At 43.9% G+C, this 12695-nt stretch overlaps 1 protein-coding gene across 11 annotated transcripts in view; it reads right to left on the bottom strand.

Moving 5' to 3' along the window:
• Positions 1-12695, bottom strand: part of cadpsa (Ca2+-dependent activator protein for secretion a) — a 190148-nt gene that overhangs the window by 22200 nt on the left and 155253 nt on the right. For all 11 annotated transcript variants that reach the window (XM_056275124.1, XM_056275123.1, XM_056275128.1 and 8 more), the window contains 6 exons: positions 11363-11518; positions 11075-11222; positions 7342-7416; positions 7126-7209; positions 5090-5122; positions 2771-2878 (listed from right to left, as the gene is read on the bottom strand). In XM_056275124.1, coding sequence (XP_056131099.1) covers positions 2771-2878; positions 5090-5122; positions 7126-7209; positions 7342-7416; positions 11075-11222; positions 11363-11518 — 604 coding nt within the window. The remainder of the gene's footprint in view (positions 1-2770; positions 2879-5089; positions 5123-7125; positions 7210-7341; positions 7417-11074; positions 11223-11362; positions 11519-12695) is intronic.

Below are 12695 nucleotides of genomic sequence, written 5' to 3'. Positions count from 1 at the left end.
ACAGTGAGGAGTTTCACTAGGGGGGCGTAGCACATGGGAGGATCACGCTATTTCCCTTAGTTCCCCCTCCCCCCTGAACAGGCGCCCCGACTGACCAGAGGAGGCGCTAGTGCAGCGACCAGGACACATACCCACATCCGGCTTACCACCTGCAGACACGGCCAATTGTGTCTGTAGGGACGCCCGACCAAGCTGGAGGTAACACGGGGTTTCGAACCAGCGATTCCCCGTGTTGGTCGGCAACGGAATAGACCACTACCCCACCTGGATGCCACAATAATATGGGAAATTTTGCATAATAACTTTTAACTTTCACTTTTGATTTCTAATTTTGTGATTTAAAATACGTGGGTTAAATTGGACTTGTTGAAACATGCTTGCCACTCATATTCTGTAGCACCACTGTAAGACGCCATAGTGAGGCTGAATCCATTATCTCCAAATCAAAGACAGAGAGTAAAATGATATCATAACCAATATGCATGATGGCAAAAGCTACATAAATAAGACCAGGTTGTAAACAAAAAACAAAAAAAAAAACAGAATTATCCTTGTATTATATACTAAGCAAAATAAGATAATGGTGAAGCTAGCATGATGGCGCTGCGGCCGCTGCATACAGAATCAGGATGGAGAAGAGACAGAAAAAGAGAGAGTGACAAGAAAAGCACAGCAAAACAGAGTTCCAGAGAGCAGCTAGAGACACCTTCATTCGCCTTAGTGCTGCCGCGGGGAGAACAGATAGGGAGTGACACGACGAAAGGCCTGGGCCACAATCCCAACAGAAAGGCTCTTGTGGAGGGGAGAGGATACATGGCAAACAGTGGGTCAAAAAGCAACAAGAAACACAAACATCCAGCAGTGGACACTTCTCTGTCGCTCCCTGTCATACCGACGGGAGAGACAGGACGGGGGATGGCTCACACCTCGGGCTTTGACAGACACAATGGGAAAGACAGCTAGACACAATTGCATGCACGCCCACTGTGCACGCACTTGCAGAAACGCACGCACACAGTGACACTGTTGGGTCTACAGAGACATACTTGCAAGCCTACATCACAAACAAATAAAACAAAACAAAACAAACAAACAATCAGATAATCGGAAGAGGAATGTGACAGTCGGTGACATAAATTACAAAGGATTACACAACCTGGATCAAGTGTCCTCTGCTCGCTTGACCGGACACCTGATAAATATAAATTTCTTCATCACAGTCTTCCTCTCTATCCTGTAAGCCTGCATTACTTATGTCAAGGAGGCTACTTGCTACGAGCCCTTATTTACAGCCCTCAACTTCACAATGATCTCTAAAGTGCATTTCTACAAGGCACAGAACCAAAAAAAAAAAGTTAAGGGATGAGCCAAAATGGATAACGGCATGTAGAGTCCGATGTCTGCCACATATTCGTTCTAAAATGTGTGACAGATATTTAACAGAACGGGTCTGTTTTTTTTTAAGCACTTTTCATTGAAATGCATCCCCTTCTGGTGAGAAATAGACCCTTATGATAAAGAAACTTCACAATGACACCAACGTTAATGACATAAAATTCGCAATCTTTTGAATTCCCTGTATTTTGGTGATAATGTAATCACTCCATAGAGTTTGTATGTCTTGAAAAAAGCATCGGTAGTAAGGAAGACCCACCCACTGTATGAGCTATATACCGCTTCAGCGATCGTTTCATGACATTTCTGGGAGTGATCCTCAAGTTTTACTGAACAGAAGGCTCAATGATGTGGCTTAGTTAAAAAAACAAAAACAAAAAAACCAAGCTAAATTGCAATTTGATTTGCAATTTGCACTTTTTTGCATTAATTGATACAGTATAGCATAATGGATGGCATTAGCCTCATGAGACTGGGCCAGTTGGTGACAGCTCGGTGACTCGGGAGAACAAGCGTGTTAGGTGTGTCAGTGGCATTAGTTTCAGAAGCAGATGGGATAGTGTGAAATGAATTACGAAATGAACAAAATAACTGCACAGACTCCAATAAAAAAAACCCCAAAATAAACCGGCATGATTTTTGCAGGAAACGTTAGAAAAAGTTTCTGTTGTTTATACACACAGAGAGAAACAAATTGATAAATTAATGATGTTTACAGGCGGATGACCTGGGGGTAAAGAGAGTATTTTAAAAGAGTTATTTCTTTCATTGAGCTATTTTTGAGGAGAATTTTCTCCACACGCCGCACTGATTGGTTTGACTATTGATTATCATGGAAAAAGCCAACACCACTGGGTAACATAGTCAATCTTTGTGTATATATCTGAAGATTGTTGTGTTGCTGCATGTTATTCGATGTTAAGTACACTGAGAGAGCCACAAAATTTCAAATTCCATGTATGTGCAAACCTACATCGCCAATAAACATGATTCTGATTATGACCACATATCAAATTTACAAAGCAAGGAAGGAATTTAAATGCTCTGTCATGTTCATCTACCTCAGGCATGTATGTAAGTAACCTGCCAACATCTATTTTGGCATCTCTGATATATTCTCTGCACCATTGCACCTTATCGCCTCTTATTTTGCCTGTATAAGTCAATCCTTGTGTATAAATCTGAAGATTGTTGTGTTGTAGTGTTATTCTATGTTAAGTACACTGAGAGAGCCATGAAACCGGAGTCACATTCCATGTTTGTGCAAACCTACATGGCCAATAAACATGATTTTGATTCTGAATTCAAACTAGTCAAAAGCAAACACACAGATAGATTCAAGCCTTTCAATAGAGGAGCTGCCACAGTTACTTACATCAAATAATCGCTCTATGTATATCTCCTCATTGACTTTATCCCGCAACATGTCCTGGGAGTGTCGTACAAACGTCACATATCCGTCTGCCACGTCCATTCCTGGCTTCTACAATGAACAGGAAGGGACAGAAAGAGAAAAATATTTAAAAAAAATAGATATAGAAGATACAATAAATGAATGGGGGGCTATTTCTGGTGCCGTGCATTTTTGGTGGTCTTGATAAAGACATAACGCAACAAAGACAAAGGTATTATCTGACAAAAAATAATACCGTAGCTAATACCTAAAGATAACCAAAAAGACCGTGGTTTCAGTGTAGTATGGGGAGGTGGTCATTAAAGCTTGGGTGAAAGGGTTACATAAAGAAAAAAAAAGCATCCCAGGCACTTTTCCCAAACAAAAAAATTAAAAAAGCCTTTTTTTTATTCATTGGCCTATGCTGAGCACCCATGTTGCACGTTTAAAAAGTACGTTAAGAGACACGTCCAAATTTTCCACCTTAACATTTGCCGAAAATGAGAGTTTCCAGTTCATATCACAGACAGGAAGGCTTTTGATTTGCAAGAGTAGACAGACCGAGGGCTTCGGAGCAGGTTTTTAACTGGACTTTATATCTCGCACTTCTGCACTTGGCGTGGAGCCGATCCTCCCAGTCTGGGCATGTGCAGAGTGAACAGAGGTGTTGGGGACACATGGTTTGGTTCAGAGGGAGACCCCAGTGTGAGGACAGGGGGCCGCCGCTTTAACTACTGAATAATCTGAAGTTGATGAAAAGCCTCAAAGGGGTCGATTAACCTTTGTGTTCTTCTCTGTTCTGGTCCAAATGGCCCGTTTTAAATAATGACGATTCACTGTGAATACTGTGAATATTAATAATAATTGAGATCAAGACCTGATATATTGGGTAGGGCATCCAGGTGGCGTGGCGGTCTACTCTGTTGCCTACCAACACAGGGATCGCTGGTTCAAATCCCCGTGTTACCTCCGGCTTGGTCGGGCGTCCCCTACAGACCCAATTGGCTGTGTTTGCGGGTGGGAAGCCAGATGTGGATATGTGTGCTGGTCGCTGCACTAGCGCCTCCTCTGGTCAGTTGGGGCGCCTGTTCAGGGGGGAGGGGGAACTGGAGGGAATGGCATGATCCTCCCACGCGCTACGTCCCTCTGGTGAAACTCCTCACTGTCAGGTGAAAAGAAGAGGCTGGTGACTACACACGTATCGGAGGAGGCATGTGGTAGTCTGCAGCCCTCCCCAGATCGGCAGAGGGGGTGGAGCAGCGACCGGGACGGCTCGGAAGAGTGGGGTAATTGGCCAAGTACAACTGGGGAGAAAAAGGGTGGAAAAAAAAACCCCAACCCCACAACAAATAAATAAATAAAAGATATACTGGGTATTTTTAAACAAATTTAACATGACCATTGCTATTAAATCCAAAGGTGGCCTGGGTCAATGGGACCGGCGACCAGTACATTTACTGTTAATTAGTCAACAGGATGTGAAGGTTTAAAGAGAAAGACTACATCAATGGCCCTTTTTTGGTAGCGTACCTCCTTTTTTACCCTTTAGGTGTGTCGTCGACTCTCCATCTCTCAGTCTATCTGCTCCATCTATTTATCTCTCTACTCATCTCAGGTCGACCAAAGCCCTTATCATTAAACGCTTTTACTAATGGACATGTGTCACCTTTCTCCCAATATCCAAATGAGGTGGGGGGGTTTTCCGACACAATTACAGTCTGTGGCAAGAGGCCATGACTCACGCAAATGTACAGCGGACCGAGTCAGATTCATTGAAAAGGGCATTATTTGAAAACCGGCATCTTGATAGGGTAAAGGTGTTGGCAAATACTCTAAGGCAGCCATTTTAGGGAACTGTTCATGCACACAACCCCCTTTACCCTCCACCCCCCCACTGTTGTTTTTGTGCTATGGCAGATTAATCGTTGTTGTACGACATGGACTCACAATGCATAGTGTGTGGGGAGCTAGAAGTGGCATGAATTGCGGCCAGTATTTGACCATATGCGAATGACTGGATATTTGTGGCAGTCTGACGGAGCTGTTTGTCGTAGAAAATCTGCATACCATCTGGACTTCTTTTGGATTCTGGACACTACTGGAAAGGCTGCCACAAATGTTTATGGATGCACAGAAAAAAATACGCAGCTAGTGTGACCATGGAAAGGATCAGGGAGTAGATGACTCAAACTCACATTTGCATGTAGACAAGCAAGACAAACACTGTGACGAACACACGCACACGCACACACGCACACACACACACACACGGCCACAGCTTTATATGTTGCTCTTACTTACAGGTACATCTACATACTTGGAGGCAGCTTTCACCTTGAGAAAAAAGGAGAGAGATGGGGTGAGAAAGTAAGAACATGGACCCCAACTTGGGTACCACTTTTCAAAACCAAAGCTGCACTGTGATTCTGTAGCCCTCGGTTTTCTTGGCTGAACTGGCAATAATGAGTCAGGTTGTGCTCTAAAACTGTAAAAGTGCACTCACAAATTCATTTAAAAAAAAATGATATAATTTAATGATCCCCGCAGGGAAATGATGCTCTGCATTTAACCCATCATAGCTGTGTAGCTAGGAGCAGTCCACTTCATCTTGCCATGCCTCGGTCAGAGGCACAAGACAGGAGTACTAACCCTAACATGCATGTCTTTTTGATGGAGGGAGGAAACCGGAGCATCCGGAGAAAACCCACACAGACATGGGCAGAACATGCAAACTCCACACAGAGGACAACCTGGGAAAACCCCCAAGGTTGGACAACCCCGGGGTTCGAACCCAGGACCTTCTTGCTGTGAGGCAACAGCGCTAACCACTGCACCACTGTGCCACCCAACATAACATAACATGACTTCTGTAATGTTGAAGGAGCCAATAAAGGTGTTCAACTATTTGTTGTGGTTGAGGGGAACTTTCCAAAATAAAGGAGGGCTAAAATTAACCATGACCTGGAATTACCTCAAACTGATATACACTCACTGGCCACTTTATTAGGTACACCTTGCTAGTACTGGGTTGGACCCCCTTTTGCCTTCAGAACTACCTTAATCCTTCGTGGCATAGATTCAACAAGGTACTGGAAACATTCCTCAGAGAGTTTGGTCCATATTGACACGATAGCATCACGCAGTTGTTGCAGATTTGTCGGCTGCACATCCATGATGCGAATCTCCCAGTCCACCACATCCCAAAGGTGCTCTATTGGATTGAGATCTGGTGACTGTGGAGGCCATTTGAGTACAGTGAACTCATTGTCATGTTCAAGAAACCAGTCTGAGATGATTCGGGCTTTATGACATGGCGAGTTATCCTGCTGGAAGTAGCCATCAGAAGATGGGAACACTGTGGTCATAAAGGGATGGACATGGTCAGCAACAATACTCAGGTAGGCTGTGGCGTTGACACGATGCTCAATTGGTACTAAGGGGCCCAAAGTGTGCCAAGAAAATATCCCCCACACCATTACACCACCACCACCAGCCTGAACCGTTGATACAAGGCAGGATGGATCCATGCTTTCATGTTGTTGATGCCAAATTCTGACCCTACCATCCGAATGTCACAGCAGAAATCGAGACTCATCAGACCAGGCAACGTTTTTCCAATCTTCTATTGTCCAATTTTGGTGAGCCTGTGCGAATTGTAGCCTCAGTTTCCTGTTCTTAGCTGACAGGAGTGGCACCCGGTGTGGTCTTCTATACATGGGCTGTAGCCCATCTGCCTCAAGGTTCGACGTGTTGTGCTTTCAGAGATGCTCTTCTGCATACCTCGGTTGTAATGAGTGGTTATTTGAGTTACTGTTGCCTTTCTATCAGCTCGAACCAGTCTGGCCATTCTCCCCCGACCTCTGGCATCAACAAGGCATTTTCGCCCACAGAACTGCCGCTCACCGGATATTTTCTCTTTTTCGGACCATTCTCTGTAAACCCTAGAGATGGTTGTGCGTGAAAATCCCAGTAGATCAGCAGTTTCTGAAATATTCAGACCAGCCCGTCTGGCACCAACAACCATGCCACGTTCAAAGTCACTTAAATCACCTTTCTTCCCCATTCTGATGCTCGGTTTGAACTGCAGCAGATCGTCTTGACCATGTCTACATGCCTAAATGCATTGAGTTGCTGCCATGTGATTGGCTGATTAGAAATTTGCGTTAACGAGCAGTTGGACAGGTGTGCCTAATAAAGTGGCCGGTGAGTGTATAATCAGAGGTGGAATGAGTATGAATGTGCTGTTGCTGAACCATGATTAAAAACCATAAATCCTGATGGTAAAAACAAATGCCTTTTGGATTCAAAGAAATGTTTCTTAAGCAATGCGTACTTACTGTAAAAGATAGGAAGGAGGAGAATAGTGTGCCTTCATCATATCTGGAAAGCTTGGCAAGGACACTTTCTAGAATGACGACAAACTGAAGAGAGATGGTAAGAATCAATGGCTTTAGTTATTCTCATCAATTTTCATCATCAGCTCATTTTTTCTGAAAAGTTATGGACTGCATCTGTCAAGTTTGCACGGTACAAAAATGTCTACGATATCCTACCTTCGCCACCAGCAGAGTCGTCATCTCTTTAACAGTCTCGTCAATGAGGTTGTCAATTTGGGAATGGTATTGTCGCTGGACAAAGGAAAGAGTTTTATTCATATCATCCTCCCCTGGTAGCTCTGTTATCAGTAACATTAGTGGGGAACATTGAACATTTTTTCATCCATGCTTCGGTATGCAAGTCTTACGACTTTCGACTCAGTCGTCTCTTGACTTCTTAGAAACAAAAAAATTAATTACATAAATTAGATATCAAAAGATGACATGTATTTTGCATTGAAATTTCTGAGCCTGGAATTCTATTATTGTCCCTAAAAAAAAAAAAAATCCTTCACCTTGCGTGATCATCTTTTCCATCTTTTGTCAGTGGACCAGAACACCAAATGTTGACTGATACCACACATTAGGTTCATACTTAATTTTCGTACTTCAGTTTCTCATTGCAGAAATGAGTTGAGGATTACGAATCTCTATGTAGTAAAAACAAAGATGCAGCAGCAGGGGCAGTTTATTTCCTCAGTTAATGAAAGAAGCCTGGAAATGCTTGATGTTCCCCTTAGCATGTTCAGAGGGTCAAGACAAAGGGTAAATTTTAAAAAATAAAAAATAAAAATTCCCCCATTTTCTCCCCAATTGTACTTGGCCAATTACCCCACCCTTCCAAGCAGTCCCGGTCACTGCTCCACCCCCTCTGCCGATCCAGGGAGGGCTGCAGACTACCACATGCCTACTCCAATAAATATAGTCGCTAGCCGCTTATTTTCACCTGACAGTGAGGAGTTTCACCAGGGGGTCATAGCGTGTAGGAGGATCACGCTATTCCCCCCAGTCCCCGAGAAGGCGCCCCGACTGACCAGAGGAGGCGCTAGTGCAGCGACCAGGACACGTACCCACATCCAGCTTCCCATCCGCAGACACGGTCAACCGTGTCCCGACCAAGGCGGAGGTAACACGGGGATTTGAACCGGCGATCCCCTGTGTTGGTAGGCAACGGAATAGACCGCTACACCACCCGGACGCCCTTGTGAATTTTTAATCTAACATCAACCAACTCTGGTTGGCATGTACTTGCCAGTCAGTTGAAACTGGCGAGTACACTCAGTGGTAGTTTGTGTTAAAGGTTTTAGTATTACAAGCACGCTAATATTAGAGAGTTAGGTAAGAGGTTAGGGAGTGCACAGGCAACAACACATATTAGAAAGACGTATTTCTCATTTGTACAACATAGAATCTTGCATTCCCTCAAATGACTAAGTCCTTCCATAGAAAGTACCCCACGAAACTGCACAGCAATGCAACCTTTGCCTACCGAGATATACAGCATTTATATGAAGTTGGCAAAGGTGTTGCTGCTACAGTAACTACATATCATTGGCATGTGATGGGATATGCAAAGCAGACGTGTAAAGCTCTTACGTGTGCAATTAATTTTGCATTGAATCCTTTTGTTTAGACTTGTAGTGCAAACAGTAAAGCAAAGGACTTGGGGCTAATTAATCTGTCTGTGGTAATTGGAATCAGTCTAAATATTCTGCGAAGATGAGAAGTCTCACTTCTAGCCCATGTATATTCAATACCATCCACACATATGCTAATGAAATCCAAACAATTCAAGTGCAGGGAGGGGGGAAAAGGGGAATTTTATGGCTAATTATACATCGGGGAACTAGGGGTGAGATTTCAATTGAATTGTCAGCCACACTTACCCAGTCTCTAGCAAACTTTGACAAGGAAGAGTGGGGAAAACAAGAAAGATGGTGGAGACACGGTGATGATAAAGTGATGGGAGTAAGCGAGTAAGAAAGAAAGCTGTGCGCAAGTTCAAACAATATCAGAGCCAAAAAAAATAGTTGCAATTTATGTGGCTAACTTGTGCAAAATGCAATTTTTGGGGATATACTGTAATGTAAAACCTGAGCAAATGTGAGTGAATGCCCTTTTTGATAAAGTTGCAGTTCTGGTTCGATACCTTTCAGAGGAGTAACACAGTGTTAAGAAATATGTTTCCCCCAAGCAGATTTGGAAAAGATCCTTCATACAACTTCATGTAACCTTCATCATGTCCGTATTCATCCATCCATCCATCCATCCATCCATCCATCCATCCATCCATCCATCCATTACCTAAACGGTTTATCCTTACTCGGGGTCACGGGGATGCTGGAGCCTATCCCAGCAGTCATTGGGCGGCAGGCAGGGAGACACCCTGGACAGGCCGCCAGACCATGACAGGGCCGACACATTCACACCGATTCACCCGACCTACATGTCTTTGGGTTGTGGGAAGAAACCGGAGCACCCGGAGGAAACCCACACAGACACGGGGAGACCATGCAAACTCCACACACAGAATGACCCGGGACGACCCCCAAGGTTGGACTACCCCGGGGCTCGAACCCAGGACCTTCTTGCTGTGAGGAGACTGCGCTAACCACTGCGCCACCATGCCGCCCTCATGTGCGTATATGTAGCCTAATATCAGACAATGGCTACCGGGTAAAGTAGACTGTCAGCGGCAGAAAAAACAACAAAACAGATTAAACTGAGAGTTGAAAAAGGTACATTTCATGACCAAATTTTGTGCCGTGGGGAAAGCCGCCACTTTTACAACAATATTTCTTTTGGTCGGTTGAGGATAGACAGCCACTAAAACTTTTCTATCTCCAGTGACCCTCCTTCTCCGTTTCCTCTGAGTCTTTCAAGAAATACTTCTCCTCCCCAATTCTTGGTATTTCACTGTTTTACTGTTGCAAGTTAATTCCTGATATCAAAAATTGACATTTTAACTGATAAAAAACGTAATTTTGTGATCACAAAAACAAAACAAAAAAAAAAAAAAAAAGCTAAAATGGCTTGCCGTAGGCTACACGCGCACGCACACACACACCTCTGTTCATCCATAGTTTGTGACACTCTTCAGTAGCACATATCCTTTATATATTATTACACACTGTTAAACCCCTTTCATCAGTTAAATTAGTTCAATTATAACAAAGCAAAGTGCTAAGTTTTGTTATCCATGATGATAAATTTGGATCATATTTTGATGGTTTCAACTAGTACTAGTTACTGACAATGCTTTCATGCACTACCATTTCTTTTTTTTTTTTAGGGGGGGGGTTCCCCCTTTTTCTCCCCTCTTGTATCCGGCCAATTACCCCACTTTCTGAGTCATCCCAGTCGTCGCTCCACCCCTTCTGCTGATCCGGGGAGGGCTGCAGACTACCACATACCTCCTCCGATACATGTGGAGTTGCCAGCTGCTTATTTTCACCTGACAGTGAGGAGTTTCACCAGGGAAACGTAACGCCGTGGGGGGGATCACGCTATTCCCCCTCCCGCCCGAACAAGTGCCCTGACTGACCAGAGGAGGCGCTAGTGCAGTGACCAGGACACATACCCCCATCCAGTTTCCCCACCCGCAGACATGGCCAATTGTGTCTGTAGGGACGCCCAACCAAGCCGGAGGTAACATGGGGATTCGACCTAGCGATCCCCATGTTGGTAGGCAACGGAATAGACCGCTACGCTACCCAGATGCCCTACCATAATTTCTTTACACACTAAGAGAATTGTCTTTTCCCGATTAAAATAGTTCCTTACTAACTTTGCTTGCAATTGCATTTTGTACTTGTTGCACTTCCTGTTGATTTATTTTGTTCAACTAGAATGTGAGCTTCACTCTTTTTGTGGCTGTGAAATGGCACAGGTGTGTAATGATGTCTCCTACCTCCTGACCCAGTTCCATAGCGCACAGTTTGGCTGACTGGGCCTTGGCATCCACCATCACATTGAACATGGTGCAGATAGACTGCGGTACGCGGAAGTCGGTGGTTCGGCTGCTCTTTTGAAGCTTGGCTTCAAAAGCCAGCCGCGTCCTTTGGGGTGGCAGTGCGGTCAGGGGAGGAACAACAGGGAAATTTAAAGTTTGGTTTCTTTTTGGACATGTTGTTCTTGGCTTTTTAAAGTGGACGTGTTCAAGTGTGTTTGTTCGTGCAGCACAACTTATGCATCTTACCGTTTCACACAGGATTCGATCATGTCACTGGACATAAGTTTGAGTCGGCTCTCCAGGTGTTTGCCGAACTCCTCCTCGGGCCAATGGAGATCTCTAATGAAGGTCTGCAGCGCTTCCAGTTTCCAGAACAGGTCCTCTGACGTCCCTGAGCCATTACTGGGTCAAAGGACATGGGCCAGAGTTCAGCATATAGTAAAAAAAAAAAAGAAATCCACACAAGGAAAACATCGGGGTTGAAGGGGAACATCCAGGAAAAGAGGTTATGAGGAACACGTAGGTCTCGGGATATTGTGTTAAGGGGTTTACTTGTCAATATTTGTCTTACCATTTGCTGACTCAACAAGCAGTTTCTGGATGAAGTATAATGTTGACTGAAAAACTATAAATTTGAATTTTGATGGCAGTCAGTCAAAGGTTAAGATAAACAGACAAGGTAGCGGATTGTATATTATCACACAGACACGGATGATTACTTAGTGGGAGAGTTCCTGCACACTCCAGGTTAATTTGTAATGAAGGTCGAGGACAGCGACTGGATTTAAACAGGAAAAGTATAGTTTTTTTTAACTGTGGAGGATATTTTCATTTTGATATGTTTCAAAACAAAAACAAGCAAAAAAAACCCCCCACAACATTATATACTCAGACTGTATAGATCCAGCCTTTGAAAGGGGATTTTCCGGTGAGTTCTACCCATGCAGAGTCTGTGTCCACCAATCAGTCAGAAACCATGACAGAAAAAGAGCACATCCCCTCTCTGTCTTTGCTTCCTCATTAGTTTCTTGGCGTAAAGGTGAGACTAGATGCACATCCTTCCTGACATTTCACTCATAATGAGGCCTGGGTACACAACAAGCATACCGGTACACATTTTCTGTATGTGTGTGTGTACACGTGTCAATTTATACGATGGCACAATATATTGAGGGATTAGTTAGGCTCATTTAGTAATAAGTTATATAAGTACACAAAAAAATGTGCCCATGTAAAAACTAAAGGGGAACAGGTGTACTCAGTAGACTGATCATGTGAACCACCCAAACATGGAAAAGGCGGAAGTTGGGGTTAATTGTAGGGTTGACTTGACAGGAACATGGAAGAGGTTCAGGGTGTGAAAGTCCAGACATCTACATCCCCTTGCAGCTTTTACAGCCCATACGCTAGAGAGAACCTCTGGCCGGTCTGCCGTGGATAACCAAAGGGTGAGTGGTAGGGAGGGCACATGTGGAAAGATACAAATCCATAACATACCATCAAAATGGACATTGTTATTAGGTCAAGATTATCGCTGCAACATTTTGATACTCATTTAATAGTGTAAAAATAGAATTAC

Source organism: Lampris incognitus, chromosome 2, assembly GCF_029633865.1.
Source record: "Lampris incognitus isolate fLamInc1 chromosome 2, fLamInc1.hap2, whole genome shotgun sequence".
Classification (NCBI taxonomy): domain Eukaryota; kingdom Metazoa; phylum Chordata; class Actinopteri; order Lampriformes; family Lampridae; genus Lampris; species Lampris incognitus.
The sequence above is the reverse complement of the archived record's forward strand: the minus strand, read 5'-3'. Positions and strand labels throughout refer to the sequence as shown.